The sequence below is a fragment of the Taeniopygia guttata genome, chromosome 7, assembly GCF_048771995.1.
Source record: "Taeniopygia guttata chromosome 7, bTaeGut7.mat, whole genome shotgun sequence".
Lineage (NCBI taxonomy): Eukaryota > Metazoa > Chordata > Aves > Passeriformes > Estrildidae > Taeniopygia > Taeniopygia guttata.
This window is the reverse complement of record NC_133032.1, coordinates 2469434-2490331: the sequence shown is the minus strand read 5'-3', so window position 1 is coordinate 2490331 and position 20898 is coordinate 2469434. Positions and strand designations below refer to the sequence as shown.

Here is a 20898-nt window from a genome sequence, read left to right as displayed (position 1 = left end):
AGCTTGGACTGCTCCCCATGATTTTGAGGAAGTTATTTTTAATTAATGTGGAAAAATGTAGGGGTTTGTATGTACCTGTAGGCATACGTATACATGATGTGTGCATATATACTTATTAATGTGTATAAACACACATTTTATGGACACTCCTCTTACTGTTCATATTATTTATGTGCAAGTATACAAAAAAACCCTTGCAATCTTCAGCTGGAACCTTGTCCAGGAGTACAAAGGCTTCCCTCATTCCTCCTGTGCTCAAAGCCCTTCTGCTCTAGGTGGGACTCAGTGAGGGCAGGGACAGTGTGTGCCGTGCCTGCAGCCAGGGCTGAGCTCTGCCATGGATGAGGGCAGAGAAATGGAGTGCAGAAAGGTGACCTGTGCAGAGAAGAGGGACTGTTAGCTCAGGATAATGGCTCTAAACCGTGCCAGGGAGTGCCAGGCCCAGTCTCAGTGGCACAGCATCAAAGGTGTCTGATCACAGCACTGCCACCCCTCCTCTGGCAGCGCCTCTTTGCTCGTGGCTGTTCTGGGAATGGAGGTACCTGTCACAAAACCCACTCTAACACCACATTCCATAAAATACAGCTGATAAATCCCCAGCAAAGCCAATTTTAGTAGACCATTGGCACTGGAAAAATATTCCCTTTGGCTTTTTCCTACCATTTCCCCCCCCCCCGTCTGGAAATGTTTACCAGCTCCCATCCAGAGCAGATAATACTGAGGACTTAGAATCTGGAAGAAATCTTGCCAGGATAGTGTATTTTAATTTTTTTTTTTTTTTTTAGGAGGGTTTGGGCTGTGTTCTTCACAGTTCATATGCCTGCTTTCATTTCCAGACTTCTCATACATTTCTGTTCCTGTAATCCTGAACCAGGATTCCTTCTTTTGAAGAACTTGCTGATAGGTAAACAGAGAGCAATATAGGGGAGAGAGCTCTTGTCCAGCAACAGCCCCAGAGAGGAAATTTCTGACCACCCCCAGCCTAGCATTTGATTAAATGCTGCATGGCAAGCATTCCTGGCCGATGTGCACATAAACAGAGAACAGAATTTTCTTTATCTGTGCTGCTTTTCATATTCAAGGTAACACAAAGCTCCCATAAATCTTAATGTGAAAAATATGGCTGCTCCCAGTGATTTCTCCAGGGGCATTAAATCCTCTGCAGAGCTGCACAACTGGCTGTCAACAAGTGGTTTCACAGAATCACAGAATAATTTTGGTTGGAAAAGACCTCTAAGCTCAAGTCCAACCTTTGACTTATCACCACCTTTCAACGAGTCCAGAGCACTGAGTGCCACGTCCAGTTGTTCCCTGGACACCCCCAGGGATGGGGACCCACCACTCCCTGGGTAGCCCCTGCCAAGAGCTGGCAGCCCTTTCCACAAAGAAATTCCTCCTGAAAACTTGAAGGCAGGGAAGGAACTCCAAATTGGGTTGAGCAGCTTTGCCCAAGCTCCAAGAACCAATTATTGAATTCAAGAATCAATTCCCCAAGAACCACACCTTGAGAATCATGTGAAGCATCATTATCAGGCCATCCCTGCCTGGATACTTCCCAACGCTGGAAGGAGTGAGGTTGAAGAGGTTGGCTCCTGTTTCTGTGCAGATGGCATGGACCAACATTTTCTTTCCAACACCAGCAGGTCCTGCCAGCAACAGGGATTTCACCAGAGGAGCATTCTCATGGACAGTTTGGGAACCTGTAAAAAGTCATAAGGCACTATTATTGCTTTCATTTAAATCTGCCATAAAGGTAATGGAATGATTCCTCCTTTTTTATTCACCATAAATAATTGATAATGTGAATTAATTGTTTCCTTCCTATGGCACGAGTGCTCTTGAGTTCAATTCTGTATAACCAGAGATAGTGAGAGCCCAGCAGATTTAACATCTCTGTTTGGAACAAGACTCATCCACTCTTGTCTGATGGGAAAACTTCACTTTTAAACCCATGTGAGCTAAAAGAATGGTTTTGAGACTAGAGGAAATGCGAGTGCCAGGGTTGCTGTGCTTCCTTTGCTGTGACTGCTCAGCATTCCCACTGTCTCCATGGGTGCTCCAAGTAAATTAATCCTGGGCTGTGACCAATATGATCCATCACCTGGGAAAGCCTCACCATTGGGAAACCACAAGCACAGCCAGGTGTAGGTGGTTGATGGGGATGGAACTTGTCTTCCCTGCAGCTACCACCACATGAACTGGGGATAGGTGGAGTGCTACTTGCACTCCAGAGGTGGAAGTAGCAGGAAATGTCAACTGTTTTGTCCATGCCCACTTTGCCTCGATGCCTAAAGATGTGCTGTGTCAACAGTGGTGGTGTTTACATGTGTTTGAAAAATCTCTGTGAGCATCCACTACATCTGGAGGTCTCTCAGCCTGGTGTCTATCAGATTGTGGGAGTGAAAGTGGCCCCAAAACTGATGGGCTGCAGAGGGAGCCTTTGCCTGAGGCTGGAGAAACCCTCTGGGTTAATGGGGATGGCTGCTGTTTAAAACAAATGCAATCAGGGTGGTTATCTGTGTCCTAATGGTTTAACATCCCAAATAAATGACAGGGAACTGAGCACAGAGACAAATGCCATTATTCCAGCGTGGTGCAGGGTGTAGGAAGTTGTCAGCCACCCAGGCTTTATTAATATTTGGTCATTCCACAGCAATCCATTACTATTGCACAAAGATTTATTAGGAGGGGAGCAGCAGACTCCTCTGTGTTAAAGATGAAGTATAGCTTCTACTATTCTTTCTCCTTTCAGCTGCTTGTAATTTTCTTAATGCCATTTAAGCTGGGGCTTTCCTTGCCATCAGGTGGCTATTTTGAGGAAAAACTTTCACTTCTGTGATACACAATTATCTCATGATGAACTAGTTTGGAGACCAATTAAGTGAAATGTCATCTGTAACAGATCACCCCATAGGTGAAACCATTCCTGTACCTTTTTTTTTTTTGGCTCATGTAATATCTTTTGTTACTCAAAAGCATTTTTCAAACTGCTCTTGCAAGCACCTTTTGTTTGTTTAACTAGTCCAGGGTCTCCTCTCCCTAGAATTTTTGCTAATACTATAAATGGCAGAAAATTTATGGGTTCTCTTGATTAAGGGGTGTCTCAGGGCTTCATTTCAGATCAGATCAGATGGTGTCAAAACACAGCTTTGGAGGCGTTTGGGGTATGTGAAATACATTTTGCAGACAGGGATAACTGCTGAGGTCTCTCAGCTGATTGCAGTCAGACCTTCAGCCAGCCCCTGAGGGCTTACCCCAAACCACCTGAGGGTGTTTTTCCAGGTGGGAAGAGCCCCATCCAGGCTGAAGAGAGAATAATGTGAGGACTTTGGAAGGAGGGAAAACCAGAAGTTCTGTGTCAGCTTTGCTCGTGTTCCAGGGTGGGAGGTAGGGAGATGCTGGTGATTTTGCCCTCTAAAGCAGATGAGCAGACACTGGCACAGCCTGGAGGAGTTAAAATCTCCCTGAGATCCACTCAGGAATGGAAAAGGATGCAAGTGAAGTATTGAGGCTGGAAAATCCAATCAGGAGTGGAAAGAGAACCAAACGGGGTTTTGAGTAAAGGCCCCTGAGACAGGCACTTCTTGCAATCACTGGAGTTTGGCACAATGCCATTCCCAAGTGAAATATGGGATGGATTTTACACAAAAGGCAAACAACCTGGCCCACCAAAGCCTTGCTAGATATTGGCTAAGCCTGGCATTAAAACTGCAAGGGCATTTACAATTGCTCTCTGCCATGTAGAAAATGTATCCAGACTAATTCCTCCAACAATTGCATTGTGCAGCACTGAGTAATGTTAGCCAGCTTGTAAAAGGTAAATTGCAACCTTAGCCCTTCCCTTAACTTGATTAATTTTGATCACTGGAGCTTGTTTTAGCTATTACCTTTCCCAAGTGGATTCCCTTTATGTGCTGCCATTCACAAACTGTTGCCATGCAAACAGAGATGGGCTGGGGAGGGGATACCTGCCTCTCTGCGCTGCTAAAGTGATCCAGCCCTCACTCCCAAGGCTTCATTGGAAAACAATTAGACTGCAAAATGCTTCAGATTACCACTAATCAACCCTGTCAAAGCCAGTAAAATGCAGGTTCCGACAGGAAGCAAAGCCCCAGGTGTTCTGCCCTCTGGTGTGCTCTTACCCAAGGGCAATATTCCATAGAGTGCCACGAGCTGTCTGACTTCTGGGATGGAGGGCATGGGCTGGGCACCTGTCTCATGAAGGATGTTCCTCAGACAGTCGTAGTAACCTGTGAGGAGGAAGCAGGAGCTCAGCAAAGGTGACACTGTTATTGTAGAAAGCGTAACTCAGGGAATGAGTGTGTGCCACAGCACAGGGCTGTAACACACACTCAGCCAAGCCAGGCTCAGGGACTCAAGCTGGGCAGCATTCTGGTGGAATGTGGCCCTGAGAAAGGTGAATTGCAAAGGGAAATTGAAGCTGAACAGGCTGTGGAGGTTGTTCAGCAGAGAGCAGACGGTTTCGAGTAACCTTTTAAAGAAACTTTGTGGAGAAGAATCATTATCAGCACCATAAATCATGCTGCTGGCAAAGGATTCCTGGATTTGGGATTTTGCAGGGCTAGAATCCCAGTGAACCATGAGCTCTCAGAAGGATTTCAAAAACGGGGAAAAGCTATTTTAACAAGCTTTTCCCTGGCTGGGTCCCATCTCAGCTCCTTGCTGTCTTAGACATGTAAGTGTGTCACCTCATTTGGTGGGGCTCTCTGCTTTGCAGTTCACCTCTTTTTTTTTTTTTTCCCTTTTGTTCAAAAAAACCTCCACAAAACAACCCAAAAAACCTGAAAAATCCCTGACATGAACTGAAACGATTCAATCTTGCCTTGGCTCTGGTTGCAGAGCTATAATCACACTGCTTGCCCAGTTGAAGTCCACATCCAAGCAATGTTGAAGAACAAAGATACAAGAGGTTAGGCCACAAGCAGGAAAACCAGTTGTGATATAGTCAATGATTATTTTTAGCATAAATTACATGTCATTATAGTGATTATTATTGAAAAATAATAATATGTTATGTTTTACTGGAGATAAAAAGGCAGAGAGCAAGAGGTCTCTGGAGCAGAGGTAAATTAGCAGTGGTTAAGAGCAAAAGTGGAGATAATTTGGGGGCAAAAAGGCAGAGAAGCCCTGGTGTAACTGCCCCCTCCCTTCTGAAGAATAAAATTAATTTCAGGTTTTATCTTTTATTTAAGGAGAAATCAAAAGAACGGGATAGGAATTAATCTTCACAGATTTAATTAGAAGGCATCAAAGGGTTTAATTGCAACCGCACATAAATCACAGTGGATATTCTCTGACTAATTTAGATAAGGTCACCAAGAAAATTAGTTCAGTGATGTCAGTTTGTCATAGAGGGGGACATTTTGGTGCCTTTACTGGCTGTGTAGCACAGTTCCACTCTTTGTCCTTTCCCCAGGAACTGGAAGTGACCTTCCTTAGGCTCCAGCCTGGAAGGCTGAGCAGATGAAGGCTTCTTGCCCTGCAGGCTTTGACTGTGTCCTTGGACACTTCAAGAGAGTTTTCTTGGATTTCAAAAAATGGTTGGAGATGTGCTGTTTTAAAAACATTTGTAGTAGGAGAATGTTTGTTGGACAAAAGTGACCTTGATAGGTTGGGAGAACAGAAGAAGAATTAAAATCTTCCTTTACTTGGTGGTCTTTAATGAGCATGAAATGGATGGGACACATAATTCAGAGAATTGACAGCTCTTCAGAGGAATGGGCAGGGGCTCTGGAGGCTGAACTGGTGCTTCTAAGAGTTTATATAAACATGGCATTTGGGGGTGATAGGAGAGCATTTCTTTTCTGCCTTGGCCTTGTACTGTCAGCCTGTAGCACTTCTGCTTCTGGATAGCTGCAAATTCAAACCATGGCCTTTGAAATACCTCAATCCTGGGTTTTTTTTTGCTGTTAAGATGCTGTGATTTCACTGTGTGTGACCAAATGTTTGTGGACATGGTGTTAGACCTCTCTAAAGTCTGAAAATGTGGGGTTTGGGGTTTTTTTACCCCTTTTTTTCTCTGTAGAGCATAGACAAGCAGGTCTGGCTGCAGTTGCAGCTAACAGAAACCAGACAAGAGCAGTGTGAAATGCAGAACTAGGCAGAGACACATCTTACTCAAATGAAGGGCCAGATATGCCTCAAAGCACTGCTCAAAGTTCATGGGCAGTCGGGAGGTGCTGAGACTTTTCAAAAGACAACAAAAGCTGGAGGTACAATTTTTGCTGCTCTCTGGGAAATATTCTGCATGGATGATGAGCCCCGCTCTGTTAGACTTGCACTGTCTTGCCACTGCCTGGCAAGGGCTCCTTAAAGGTGTTCTGGTTCCACCTCAGAGTGGCTGTGAGATCCACAACCATTCAAGGCTGCTGGTGTTGCTGCCTGGAGTTAAACACCAGCTCTGCAAACATGTCCTGGCTTCAGTAGCAGAAGTGAAAGCTCCTGAGCAGCCTTGATTTGCATACCTGGCTTTAGAGATTCAAAGTGCAGTGACTTTTGAACTCAGTCTCGAGTGGAAGTAGGGGTCAGTGAAGGTGGAATGGCTGGGGGTTTGATCAAACGCCACGTTTGCTCTAAAAGGGGTACTTTACCAATGTAGTCAGAGAGATTCACATTCTTGACTTGGATGAGCAATCCTTCTTCTGCAAGTTCCTGGTACAGGGAATCAATGGTCCTACAGGCAAGAGACATCACTCAGAAATGGTCAGGAAATGCTCAGTGCTCTCAGAGCTGAGCCAGCCTGAGAACTACTTGTTTGCCCAGCTTTATAAATGGCTTTTGTGGCTCAGAGGTAGCATGATTAGTGCCATCAGTGTGAAATCAATAAGCACAGTTTCTGTCTTGTGCTGAGGAATCTCTTTCCCTCCCTCACACACTGAGTTCCCCTCTCCTGCTGGCTCCATTTACCCATTTCCAGGTGATGCCAGATCAGTTATGACTTGTGTAATGGACTCATTCATTAATATCAATTACTGGGAAATTATTTTTAAATTACACAATAATGGCAATCCTAACATTACTATACCTGTTCACCCAGCTCTCCAATTAGTACTAATTCATTAATTCTTCTTGGAATTTATTGTGTTGGCAACAGACAGCCTCATCTCTCTGGGAACACACTGGGAATGCCTCATTCAGATCCACCACCTGCAGGGTTGTGGTCAGAGGGGGACTGGGGCAAAAATGTCCAGTGGAAGTTTTGCCCCATCCCTGGCAGTGTCCAAAGCCGGGCTGGATGCGGCTTGGAGCAACCTGGGCTAGTGGAAGGTGTCCCTGCCCATGGCAGGGGTGGCACAGGATGGGCTTTAGGGTCTCTTCCAACCCAAACCAGTTTGGGATTCCATCAAATGGGCAAAACTTCCCCAGTGGAAGTTTCTCCCTATCTCCATTAGTGGCTGGAAGTAGATCCCAATAATGAAGGAGTTAAAACACTTAAATTTGTGTCTGGTTTTCTATTGATGTGGATCTTCTCTACAGTATCTTTTGGAATTCTAAGTATGAATTTCAATGACATTTCTGGCACTTGGTTTTATAGAGTAATACTGCTTCCAGGATGATGTGTAAACTGAATAAACCCGTCAGAAATTCTTAGTCTATTACCAGTGTAAAGAGTATTGATTTTAGTCTTTTTAGACCTCTCAGTGTTTTTCCACACTTTTCACATTCTTTCCTCTCAATTATTCTGCCTTTCTCACCTATCTTAATTGGGATGTCCTGGTCTGGCTACAATAAATATATTTAATAGTGCCTCTCAGCTGGCTAATAAACCTACAGGTATAATTTGAGGTCTGCAGCCTTTTTTCCATTTCAGATGAGTTTTATGTTTATGCAGTCTTAGTGGCACAATTAATGTAGGAGTAGCAATAAGCAAATCCAAAATTTAATGCACCTTCAACAAGGTTGATTTTGCTGCTCTGACTCTTGCTTTCATCCTCAGTGGTTTTATGTTGGGAATGCATCATAAAACAGGCAGAAGGTGGAATGGGACTAACCTGGCAGCTCTGGTGGGAGCAAGACTTCTACTTTTTCTGCTTTATTATTTTTACTGTGCCAGTTAAATGATGCATGTCCCCTCCAAGGGAGGGTGATGTGACCAGTCTTTGCTGACTGAAGGCCCCTGTGCCCTTTCACTGGGCCAAAAGGGAGATTTGAATCTCAGTTATTCAGTCCCTCTCTGGGTTATTTCTGAAATGCTCAGCAGGGAGGAACAAAGCAGGGAGCCAAAATGCCAGACAAAAAGCCAGCTACTAAAATGTTCATGTTTTTCAGCTGGATGCATGGTAAGTTTATATCTAAAGAAGGAGGTATGTGCAAGAGCAGTTTTAAAAGCAAGGAATATATCAGACTTTGACATTGTTCTGTAGGAGAGGTCCTGCTCTGTTATAATCCACGAGACATGGATTTTTAAAAATATTTGCTTGGAGGTGTTTTTAAATTTTTAAAAATATATTTTAAAGCAGGTAAAGAGATCATTGGCTGATTGTGTGGTGCCAGCACCCAAATAATGGAGTCCAGGTCTGGCTATTCTTGCACAAATGGGTTTGTGGGGTGAATTTCACTGATTGTGTGTTTGGCATTGTGCTGGTCTCCAGCCCTGCTCCTGGATCAGCTGCTCCCTGTGGTGATGTCTCTGTGTTGTGTGAAAAACAGATGGATTATCAGGGAACACATCACTGTTGCTGAAAATGGCAGGGCAGAAGAAGAAATCCTCTCAGATCCTCCAAATAAAATAAGAGTGCTTCAAAGGGTCCACAAGAAATGGCCAGGTCTGCCAGGACCATTATTGATCCCTGCGACTGATTTGTGGCATGCACACTACAGCTCAGCCATGAAGGGGATTTGGGGAGTGCAGGGGTCTCTCTGCAGCCTCCCCTGTTGGGATGGAAAATCTGGCAGTCAGCAAACCAGCCAGGTGCTTCTGCACCTGCAGAGAGGGGGAAAGGGGCACACAGGGCCAATCTCCTGCTGAAATGCTCCATGTGCTTGGCTCTGCAAACTGCAATTCACCTGCCTGGAGGTGATGGGACTGGCGTGTGGCAGCAGAATGGGGATTTTAATTTATGTTTAGTGGTGAAGATGAGGAAAACCAAGGCTGATACTGGAGATCTAATTCAGAGAGGTTCTCCTTACCTCTCAGGTGTCAGATCTCTCTCCAGCTCGGATATTTTTTTCTTCACAGGTGACTTGCCTCCCTGAGGACCACACAAGCGAGCAGGAATTAGTGACTTTAGCACAGAAAAATATTTTTGAATGTAATGAAGCAAAGTGAGGGCCAGAACAGCCAATGTTTCAGCGTTTGAATGTAGCCCAAAGGGAAAAACCATATCCTTAACCAGCAGTGCCACTGCTACATAGGAAAGCATCCCAGGGTCATTTTGCTGCAAGGGAAGAAGCTTCTCTCCTTCCTTTTGCTTGGATATTAGATTTTTTTGTTTGTTTGTTTGTTTTTTATTGGCACAGCTGCCCAGGACAATGGTGGAATCCCCAGCCCTGAAGGGATTTAAAAGCTGTGTGGATGTGGCACTTGGGGACATGATTTAGTGGTGGCCTTGGCAGTGCAGGTAAAGGGCTGGACTCGATGATCTCTCAGAGACCTTTTCCGATTGTATGATTCTTATACCATGATTTTTCTGGTACCCAGTTCTCTGGGTGAGGGGGGATATGGCCCTTGCTCAAGAAGGAAGCAGGAAGGAAAAGGGTGTGGGGTCCAAGTAGCTTCTCCAGAGACTGTTTATACCTTTTTAAAAAGTAGATATATAGTGAAGTAAAATATATAAGCAGCTTCCCTGAGGGGAAAAGCTCCTGAGACTCTGGTGACCCTCCTAAACACTGGACATCCTTCTCTTTTCTAATGCCTCAGGGAAGAAGCTGGAAGAGGTCAGAAAAACACAACCTGCTCTTTTCATCTTTTCACCACAATTTCACCACAGAAAGATTTTGACTCGTGTGCCTCATTTCTTTATACCTTACAAAAAAAACCTCCTGGCAAACATAAATAAGGAAGATGTGACTCAGGCTTGTCAAGCCCCTCCATTAATTACAGCTCAGGAGCCATACATATGGTTAGGGATAATTAGTAGTGTGGACAGGGCATCATTAATCCATGTTAGTGCCCACCACTGGTGTCTGAGCTCCAGTCCTGCAAAGCACCTCAGGATTGCTCCAGTGGAACTGTTTACACAGAAACCTTGGTGCACCAGGGGATTTCTCCAACAGCTTAAATTTAAGCACGTGCTTAAATGCTTAGTTGAACAAGACAGCTTATTCTTTCCAAAAGTTTATGTTCACTTTCCTGGGAATACAGTCATTTACTTTGCTTTTTTTTTTGTAGGAGTGAATACTTCTGCAGAGCTCTGGAGGGTGTGTTGTTGAGTTTAAAAAATCCTATCCAATTATCTGGAAAATGCTGGGCTTTTTCACAGAATAGATCAGTAGCCTTCAGGAATACATCCATTTCAGGTTTTCAAGGAAAGACACAATGTGAGGAACCCGTGGTTCAATCACCTGTTCCTGTTTGTGATACCACAAAGATAATGCAGATGAAAATGCAGCCTAAACCCAGCACTACATGGATCAGCTGCTGGGAAAAGGAGATGTTTTGGGTTAGGATAAAACAATCAACTCTGTATTTGGAGAACTATACCTCAGGTTTCTTTACGTAAGTAAGTTTGGCAGCAAATATTCATCCAAATGTGCCAGGGGGGGTTTTGTTTTGAAGAAAAGGAATGGGAAGAAGAAAGCACATGCCATGCTGTTTTAACAACTGTGGAAATATTAAAGCTGTCACTGGTTTATTTTTGCTGTTCCTCCTGTTTTGTCTTTTTAACTTCTCTTCCAACAAGCCAGAAATTACATATATTTGTGTCTGACTGGGAAGAAAAGCTTGTTTCAACCTATGTAAAGACACTAAGCATATGTTGAATTTATTGGCCAACTGGTATTGTCCTCAAGGCAGCTTCACCAATAAAGTAACTCCAGAGCAAAACAAAAATGAGCTGTGTGGAGGAAAAATGTGTTTTCCTAATTAACAACAGCATTTGTGGGGAATTTGGCACAGGCTGAGATGTGATAAGGGCAAATATGAATTGTAGACAATGGCTTGTCTCCAAAATGTCTTACTGGGAACCACTTTTATTTAGGAAATGATAATGTTTAATGAATGTGAACACGCTGCTCATTTATAATGGAGATCTCCTTGCTGCTCTCCCTGAAATGCCAGCTGAGCTCCTGTGTAGCCATCCTTTGACTGGGTGATTTCCTGCTTTGCTGACTCCCACCGAGTGAGCTCTGCCTCAGGTGGCAGCTGGCAGGGACACAGGGCTGTGTCCTGTGCCCAGGGGCTGGCTTCTCCTACTGTGTGGGCTCAGCAAAATGTTTTGGGTAGCCCAGAGGTTGGAGCAGACAAGAGCCTGATTTCAGACCGAATTCCAGAGCACTGGCTGCTGCTGGGATGGCACCAGGAGGGAGAGGGTATCCAAATGTCTCCCTGAGGGAATTGTTGGAACTGGAGGATCTGTGGCACCCTTTGGCTGCGATCTCACAAGCCCTGGCTGCAGCTACGGCCACCACAGGTCAAAGAGTCATGGAATGGCTGGGTTGGAAGATCATCCAGTGCCACCCCTGCCATGGTAGGGACACCTTCCACTGTCCCAAGCTGCTCCAAGCCCTGTCCAACCTGGCCTTGGGCACTGCCAGGGATCCAGGGGCAGCCCCAGCTGCTCTGGGCACCCTGTGCCAGGGCCTGCCCACCCTCACAGGGAGGAATTCCTTACCAATATCCCATCTAAACCCACTGTCAGTTTGAAGCCATTCCTCCTTGTCCCTAAGTGCTGTTTTAACAAGTCCCTCACCATGTTTCTTGTAGGTTCCCTTGGGGAAGAGTAACAGGAGAAAAGTGCTCCTGTGGTTTAAGGGAAACCAGCAGCAGCTGATGCAGTTTTTTGGGGGAATTCCTTGGATCATGTGAGATGCTAAAGATGGCAGGCTGGACAAATGCAGCTTTGCACTGGGCCTGGGTTGAGAAGTCTGTTCTGGCAGTGTTGAGATAAAACAAGCAGCTTATGACACTGAAAAAGTGCTCAGACAAAGATGTTCTCACTGATTCATAAACTTGCTGAATGAAAGACTCTGCTCTGCCATCCCTGTTGGATTTAAGAACCAAAGAGATGACAGCTCCCACAGCTGGCTGAGGGCTCTGGGTGCAGCAGTTAGAGGAAATCCAGCAGGGCTTGGGAATCAGAGCCCTCAAACACAGCCTTTCCTCTGTTCTCACTCAGCTTCTCTCTTGGCTTCCTTAGTTATAGTTATAGTTGTTATAGTTATAGTTAGTTATAGTTGTATCTCTTGCCTGTCACAGCCATTTGTGGTTTTCTTTGCTTCTGCCCAGTTTCACCAAAAAGAGATCTCCAGATCTATGTTGAGGCCTAGCCCAGAAGCAAGCTTTCCACAGTTAGGTTCTCTTGTCCCGCTTTCCTGGGTTTTCTGTGTCTTTTTTTTTTCTTTTTTCCCCTCTGAATTCTGGCCATGCCTTTGTGTATGTGTGGGTGTGTTCATTTCCAATACATTGCTTTACCTGCAGTGGGGATCAGAAATAAATCCTTGGGGGAACAGAGCAGGAAAAGCAGCACAATGGGCTTGAGAGAAAGAGCTCTGATAAGCTCTTAAATGTAACTTCCAGATCAGTGACTGCCACGTTCCTCACTCAGAGGACATCTCCCTCCCAGCCCTTCCTCAGCCAGTCCTTTCCCAGTGCTCCCAGTCCCAGCTTGGTGATCCCTGGCTGGGCAGGGGATGAGCTGCCACTGTGCAAACTGAAGGAAAATGCAATTTACAGCAGAGCTGACCCACATTCCTGTTTCTGTTATATCCTCATCCCCTTTCCAGTGACAGTCATGGGACCAGGAGCTCTCTGGAAAAATCAGAGGCCAGCAAAGTGTATCTCAAACAAGACACTGCTCCATCCCCTGTCAATGGTGGGCCATAAAGGTGGGACAGTCTGGGTGTGGGGAGCTTCCAGCTTGGAAAGAAGCACAGGATCTGTGACTCCAGTAATAGCACTGTGCTTTATTGAGTATTAGGTGCAATCTAATTAGTTTTGCAATTTCCAGATCAGCCTACAGCTCTGGAGACCAACTTGTCATGAGAAGAACAATTTTTTCACCCAAGTTCATTCTTCCACAAATCTGGCAAATGGGATTCTTATCTTCAGGAGCTCTAAGAGCAGCTCTTGGTGGGGTTAAGTGTCAGCTTTTAGCAGTAAGTGGTATTTGAAGGTTTGGGAATCAGTGATAAAGTACTTACGGAAATAAAGGAGTGGCTCTGGGTAGGTCTGAAGATGTTATATATTGTTTTTCTTTTATCTAAGACCTGAGATGTCTGGAACACTGACTGGAGGGGAGAAATTTCCCTTTAGAGCCCAGTTCCAAAATATATCCTTGCTGTAATTCCCACAAAAGAGACTTTAAAACTCAGATTCATTCCTGTGGGTCAGGCAGATGTTTTGTTTTGAATATGCATTTGACAGAAATTTTCTGAGTTGTGAACTACTCTTCTTAAGGCTTGGAAAAGCACAGAACACCTACCTCTGGTAGGGACATTCCCTGACAAAGAGAGCAGAAGAAATCCCTCCCTAAACCAGAAGGAATGGCCAAATGTGGCATCAGGAATTTGTGATGATGGTCCCTAGACACAAAATTCCACCTGTAAAAGTTCTCCTGAAGAAATCACCCTTTCATTTCCCCTTGCCCACTGCCAGAGTACAGGAGAATGTCTGATTTCTCTGAAGAATGTTGAATTCTCTTGAAAATGCAGAATATCCGCTTTTGTTTTTTGGCAGGGGGATGTTTCACACTGAACTCCAGACACACTCCTGGCTCCAATGAGAACCTGAACCTGTTATTTCATGCTGCATAGCTGAGGGGAGACATATGGGTCCTCAAACGTGGCTTGAAAAAACAGAGGTTTTTTTTTTCTGAATAATAAATTAATGAGCTATTTCCAAAACCTTCCAGCTCATATCATTCTTATTATCTAGAGCAGGCTATCCTAAAGCAGATCTGCAGTCTGTGTGTACAGGTATGCACTCCGTTTGGTTTACGACTGAGATATTTATGCAAATACTAATGGGAAAAAGCCTTTGCCAATGCTGAATGGACATTTTAAATGGCTTTGCATAGGGAAGATGTGTTTTGACTAACACTGCTTCTTTCCTTTCGTTCTCCATTCCTCAAATAGAACTGTTTTGGCTTGGGTGGGATTTTTTCAGATGAAATCTTTAAGGAATTTCTATTATCTAATTAGTACTTCTTTTCCTGCCTCATTCTCTCAGGCTACTGGCACAACTTGGGAAGATAAAAGTTAAATAATCTCCCTCCACCCTAAGCTATTTCAACACTACACTGAAGGGAAAAAGAAAAACCCAACCCAGCCCCTAACATAAAGCTCTATAATTCCAGTGTGGCATTTTGCAGCAGGGCACTGACCAGCTGATCTAAATGTGTCTGCCCATGAAAACTTGGGGGAGATTGTTGCAATATTTTGTCTGTATGTCTTAAGCCCTCCCCCCCTATTTTTGAAACAGATTTAGGAATCCAATTGGGATCAGCTTTCAGAGCTGCCCCAGTCTTTTCTTATTAGATTGTCCCTAGAGGTTTGTCAGGTGAAAGAGCATTTTTAAAGATAATTTGAGTAGAAGTAGAGCAACAGCAAGTATTTGCATGCTAAAAGGTATTACAGAAATGAAATACAGCATGAGATTAGGGTTGGCTATTTGCCCTGAGGGTTTTAAGTGGATCTGCTGATTGAGTGGTGGGGTGTAAGCTTTGAGTTATTTTGCACTGACATGATCTCTAATTTAAATGCTTTGGTAAGGAGTTTTAGAGAACCACAAGCTGTGGAATTCTTCATATGATAATACTCTAAAACTAGATGTGAACATGACATGTGCTATGGTTTTTTTTGGGGGGGGTGGGTTTAACCTATTTTTTATGCCTAAATAAACATGGTTTAATTGCAAATTCCCAAACCCTTCAATAGGATGTAGTAACTTAATGAGTACCTGGCTGTGTGTGATCTATGTGGTGTTACAGACAAATGAAAGGTTACATCAAAACATTCAGAGGGAATTTTTTGGTGTATGGTCTCGAAACATAATAACCAGTCCTTATTTAGGAGGAAAACAGCCAGCAGCTGGAAAACTCACTGGCCTCCAGATCTCTGTTTTCCTTGGAAAACTATTAATCTGAACTGGTCAGCCTAAAGAGAGGGATTGATTCCATTTTGCTGTTTGACTGCATCCAAGGATTTCAGGACGGTGAAAATCTGAAATATCTTGTAGTGATTTATCTTTGGAATAGCTTAACTTGTCCTAAGCAATATTTATACAACTTAAAGAGCAGGAGCTAATGGAGAAGGCCCTGGAATTACTCACAAGTGCAGAGATTTTTCAGATGTTCCTAACTTGAGATTCAGTAAATGGTTAGGGGGCACATTTTGATGTTTGTACCTGAGGTTTGCACTGATGGAATTGAGACTGCCCCTCAAATCTCCCACCTTGCTGCTGTTACCTTGTCTTTCCCAGCTTTGCCCTGAAGACCTGTCTCTCCATCCACAGCCTGTTTGACTCTCAGCAGCTTCTCCCGCATCACTTCATCCACCTGCTCAAGACAAACAGAGGAATCTTCCTCAATTTTTTGCTCTGCCACTTCACCCCAGACAATTGTTCAGCTGAACAAGCAAAGAACAGGTAGTAGGGACTCTGGAAGGAGGGAAGGTCTGTGCCAGGGCCAGTTCTTACAGCTGGAGAAAAATATACCCAGGCAATGCATGTGATCAATGTCCTCTTGCTATTGTAAGCACACCTGCACTCTGATCTCTTTCTCCACTTCTTTCCGTTCCTCTCCTTTGATCAGCTCTGGGTCATGATCCTGGAGAAAATCCAATCTGTTATCTCTGTTCTCCCAAAAGACTGTTAGCCAAAAGAAAGAAAAAAGGGGAAAAAGTTACAGAAGCCATTGGTTTCTCCAACTGCTTCTGGAGGCAAAAGAAAGGGTGGTTGTAGGCAGCTTTTATTAAATGATGAGACGTATGAAAGCAGCAGGCTCTAGGGACCCTTACCAAGTTCAGAGCCCTGTTGTGTTAGGATCTGCAAATCTTGAGGTTGTAAGGGATTTCTTCTCTTGCCTTGGGTTGCAGAATGGTATCAGAATTCAGGAGGATAATGGGATAGTGAGGTTGTCATTTGGAGGTTGCAAAGCTGTGAGCCACGAGCCCAGTCCCATGCCTGATGTTGGCATTATTTTTTTTATTTCACAGCACAGGGCTTCAGTCTTTTCCATGAAGAAGGCACAGGGGTGGCTCCTGCCCTGAAGGATGTGCTCTCCACGAGTGTCACTTGGCTTGGGGACCAAAGGAAGGGGGTTAATTCAAACCACAAATTTCCCTGTACTCCCCATGGCTCATGACTCCTGCATCCTGGGGAGCTGGCCTTTGTAGTAATTGCCAGGAGGCTGAAATATGGGAATAGGGGCACTGGAACAGGAATAAAACCAGCACTGAGCACGTGGAAGTGGGAGAGAGGGAGGGGACAGTGAGGGTGACAGAACAGTAACCTGCAGCTGACTACAAGGGATGCATGGCAACACAGAGGCTCCACTTTGGGGGATTTTAAGCTCAATGCAGAAATTAAAAGCTAAGCCCAAAAGAGATGAGACCTACCTGATCCAGCCCCTCTGTTTTGAATTGCTGTGCAAAGAAGTAGTAATAAGCAGACCTAACACCCAGTCACAGCGAATTTGTGAAACTGGTGATGAAAAAAAGCTATTTATGATAAAGTACCTAATGATCCTGAGGTGCAGCTCATTATTTTTGTTGAGGCAAACTGCAATTTGCTCTTTAGAAAGAAAACTAAATGAAGTCTGACGAGCTCGGTGCATATCGGAGTTCTCCAAGTGCCTGATTTTAATGGAAATACCTCTTTTTTTCCTACACTTCTTGAGGTAATTTGAAGGAAGACAATTCATATCTTGCCTTTCAGGCCCTGATTGTATCTTCCTAAATGACAGCTAATCTCCAGCTGTATGTGCTAATTCAATTTCCCAGTGATTTGAAATGACAGTTTTCCACTTTCAAACGTTGGCTCCTCTATGAGTCAGTTTTGTACAGACATTCTATTTGTACAGATATTATATTTGATATTCTCCCCTGCACCCCTTGCCTGCTGAAGGCACCGTGCAAATTCAGAAAGATTTTAACATCCAAGTTTTAGTTCATCCAAGACTGGATGCTCTTTCCATCCCCCAAAAAAATTTCAGGGCCCAATCCAGGCAGAGGATTTGTAGTCTTACAAAGTTTATAGAGGGAATAGTTCCTGCAGGTGAGTAATCTTGATTTCACCGCTGAGAATGGTGGGGATGGAGGAGGACAGGGGATATTTTGGTAATGGAAGAAACTCCAAAGTACAGACATTTAATTTCTTTAAATTACTTGTGGGTCATCAGAGGGCATGGCAGATGTCATGTAATATTTCAGGAGGAAAAGCTGATTTGCCCAAGTTATGAGGTAGCTCCTCCAGCCTAGAATTCCAGCCTTGGGGAAAGGGAACATTACATAGGAGTTATGTGAATTTTTAAACACTTTCCTGACTGGGTCAACAGGTTGCAAGGGCTATGTTTTCACAGGAGTACCAGGCTTTAGAGATTTATTTTTCATAGAGGGATCTGTAGGTTTTTCTATTCTGGTTTTTTTTCATAATTGTTTATTGTCATTTTGTAGATTGATTAGTGGTTAATACCCACTGCAGGCAAACCAGGCAGGCTCCCCCCAGACTCTGGTATTACCTGGAAATGAGTTATCTGAGTTATATTAACCACTGGGTTAGAGTGGTCTAATTTTAGTAGAGAGATCAATAACTCATAGGTGTTAGATGCTCTGTTATTCTTTTATAGATCAACAAAATGTTTCAAAGTTAATTTTAAAGGGAGGTCAGGAGGCTAAGGATGTTATGTTTTCACTGGCTGGTCAGCAGAGTCTGGTATTTTGTTACAGGCAGGGTCAGCCAGCTCCAGGAGCTATTTCTGTGCCTGTGTGTATGTAGTGAAATTTATGTCACCTTTTCTAAAATAGTATATGCTTATTTTGGGATTGTTTTATATGCAGAGCTAGCTCAGGGCTCAAAGGCAGCCCAGACCACTCCTAAATCAGCATCCCAGCTCTGCAGGCCAGTAGGGAACTCCAATATCCCAGAATTTCACAGAACAGCCAACTAACAATTATAAAAGATTTATTTGAATCATGAAGCTTCTCTTGAAATGGCCACTTTGAACCTCCTGGCAAAAGGATTTGAATCTCTTGAAGGCTGGTTAAAAATACAGAGTATTACCACACCTTCAAGGAATATTTGGACATACCATGGAGTATTTGATCTCAAATATCCTCTGTGATGCTGAACAAGTCATAAATATCTACTGGTCAGCTGTAGAATTGGGGAAAATGACACATTGCTGCCTCACACTGCAAAAATACACTGCAAAAGTACAGAGGGAGGTAAAGGCTCAGCCTTACATTTGCCCCATGTAAACTCTGGCTATTGCAGTGTGAAAGGAGATGCCACACAAAGTGCCTGTTTCTAAGCACATCATTTAAAATAAGTGCTTTAGGGCTTGGCAAGTGGAGTTTAGCAACTAGAAAAAAGGCCAGATACAGCTCTAGGAGGCTAAAAGGCTTCATGAATTCCAGCGAAGTTTAGGCAGCAGCTCTAGTTTGCTAGAGGACTTAAAAACACAGAGTGAAGAAGTTTGTAAGTGAAATGTTTAGATTTTTGTCAAAACTGATCTATATTTTAAAAAATATTTAAGTAAGCTATGTAAAAAGCAACAGTTTCATGGGATGGGAAGACTTTTTTAAAATTAAGTGTTGGGGGCTGCGACAAAACAAAGATGTTTGTTGTTTGGTCAGCTGTTATTTAGGTGAACTTTAGACACACTTATAAGGGGCTTTGAATTACTCCTGATATAAAAAAATTCTTAATAAAGCTCTGTTGCTTCAATCATGTTTTCAAGATTTCTGCACTAATAAATCTGAACTTCTGTGCAAATGCTGATAGCAAGTGACCGATTTCAAATAAGATTAGGGAAAAAAAAATGTTCTCAATAGAAAGTCCAAACTCAGATCTATTTTTTCCTGCATAATTCTGTGACTGAGAGGAAAGCAGCTTAAAATTAAAAATACAAGAGACTGCTTGCACTGTTGTGGGTGGATGTTGTTGTAGATTAGATTCTGATGAGAGAATTTGATTCAAAGAATCCATGGTTAGATTAAAAATAAAACCATTTTGGACAACCCCCAGGTAGTATTGTGTGAGTGCCCCGCAATGAAAAGCCCAAAGTGCTGCAGGAGGATTGTGCTGCAAGGGGGAATTAACAGCTGTTGACTAAAAATACATGTGGTATCAAATAGACCTGGTTCACTGGGAGAAAAGGAGGAAAAAAAACCCATCTGAAGTTGAACTGCACAGCTACAGACTCCTCCTGTGCCTAAGCCAGAACTGCAGGTATTCTTTGAAGCCTGCAAGAGAGCTTTCCCACTCTGAGGGTTCCTGCTTGTGCTGTGTGCAGAAAAGGGCTCCTTCTCATGTGCCTTCAGAGCTGGAGGGCAGCTGGCAGCTCCAGCAGGATGGGCTGGAGATGTGTGGGTGTGTAACTGGGAAATGGGAATCACAGAGGCACTCACACTGTGGGAATAACCCCAAAAAGTTCTGTGTTTGCAGGGCTCAGAGCAGTTGTCCTGCTGGGAATGGCAGAGCTGGTGTTCAGATAGTTTGGGTGACAAATCCCCCATCTCCTCATAAAGCCCCTGGCTTATTACATGAGATAGTTGTGAAATTTGGGAGTCTCCATTGCTGTCAAAGTCATCCCTGTGGTGTTTTTATTCCTCACTCTGTTTTTATTTCTCCCCTGCTCTGCCCAGGTTACAGTCAAGCATTTTTCTTCCAGGGCAAACCCCTCCTGCCTCCCTTCTGCTGCTCCTGCCCTGCCCTGGGCACTGGCTGAGTGGGAGTCCCACTCTTGCCATGTCTGGTTTTGAGTTCCAGGTGCCATTTCACCCTAGGCCAGCTAAGGAAAGAAGTTTGGATGGATTTTATGCTTATCTAAAGTTCCTGCTGCCTTCAGCAGGGTTCTGACATGGTATTTGAGAGCAGATGGGATGCAAAGCTCCCTTTTTTAGCCAGAAAGCTGCTCTGTGATTTATAAGGTGTAAGAAAATTCTAATTGTTACAAGTCAGAGGTCAGGCCAAACTACTGATGCACATTTAGCAAGTTTAAGTTCACTTCTTTCTCTCCAGCCAGCTCAAATCAGGCAGAAAACTTGACACCAGTAATTTGTCAGCAGGAGGGAATAATGGAGACTTTTCATATGAGGAATTTTAGCAAGGCACTAGATCTGAAGGCTGGAGAGTAGAAAAGATATTTTTCCACAATGTATCAGAACAGAATCTGCAGAGATGCAGCAAAAAATAACCCCATTTTCCACTTTAGACAAGTGAAAGACTTCCTAATTCACTTGTGAATCAGGCTGAGCACCGAGGACAAGTGTTGAGGAGATAAACAGATGTAACAAAAGCAGAGGAGAAGACAGAAGAGATCTGGAAAAGAACAAAATGACCTTTTATGATTTTTATTAAGAAATCCCTGCTTTTTGGTGCTTTTTCAAGATGAAAAAACAGCCAGGCCCCTTGCTGAAAGTCGGGGTTATGTTTTAGTTTCACACACTTGGCATGAAACAAGTACATGCACAGTTTTGAGCCTCTGCTTGAGAAGATGCTACTCCTATTCAAAGATATCATAAAGAATAATTGGAGTAGCTGTGAAGGAATCCATGGAC

At 43.8% G+C, this 20898-nt stretch overlaps 1 protein-coding gene across 2 annotated transcripts in view; it reads right to left on the bottom strand.

Moving 5' to 3' along the window:
- IQCA1 (IQ motif containing with AAA domain 1) overlaps window positions 1–20898 on the bottom strand; it is a 100275-nt gene that overhangs the window by 17614 nt on the left and 61763 nt on the right. For both annotated transcript variants that reach the window (XM_030277045.4, XM_030277046.4), the window contains exons 10-15: window positions 15879–15985; window positions 15585–15674; window positions 9151–9212; window positions 6612–6694; window positions 4143–4250; window positions 1504–1700 (exon numbers count right to left, since the gene is read on the bottom strand). In XM_030277045.4, coding sequence (XP_030132905.4) covers window positions 1504–1700; window positions 4143–4250; window positions 6612–6694; window positions 9151–9212; window positions 15585–15674; window positions 15879–15985 — 647 coding nt within the window. The remainder of the gene's footprint in view (window positions 1–1503; window positions 1701–4142; window positions 4251–6611; window positions 6695–9150; window positions 9213–15584; window positions 15675–15878; window positions 15986–20898) is intronic.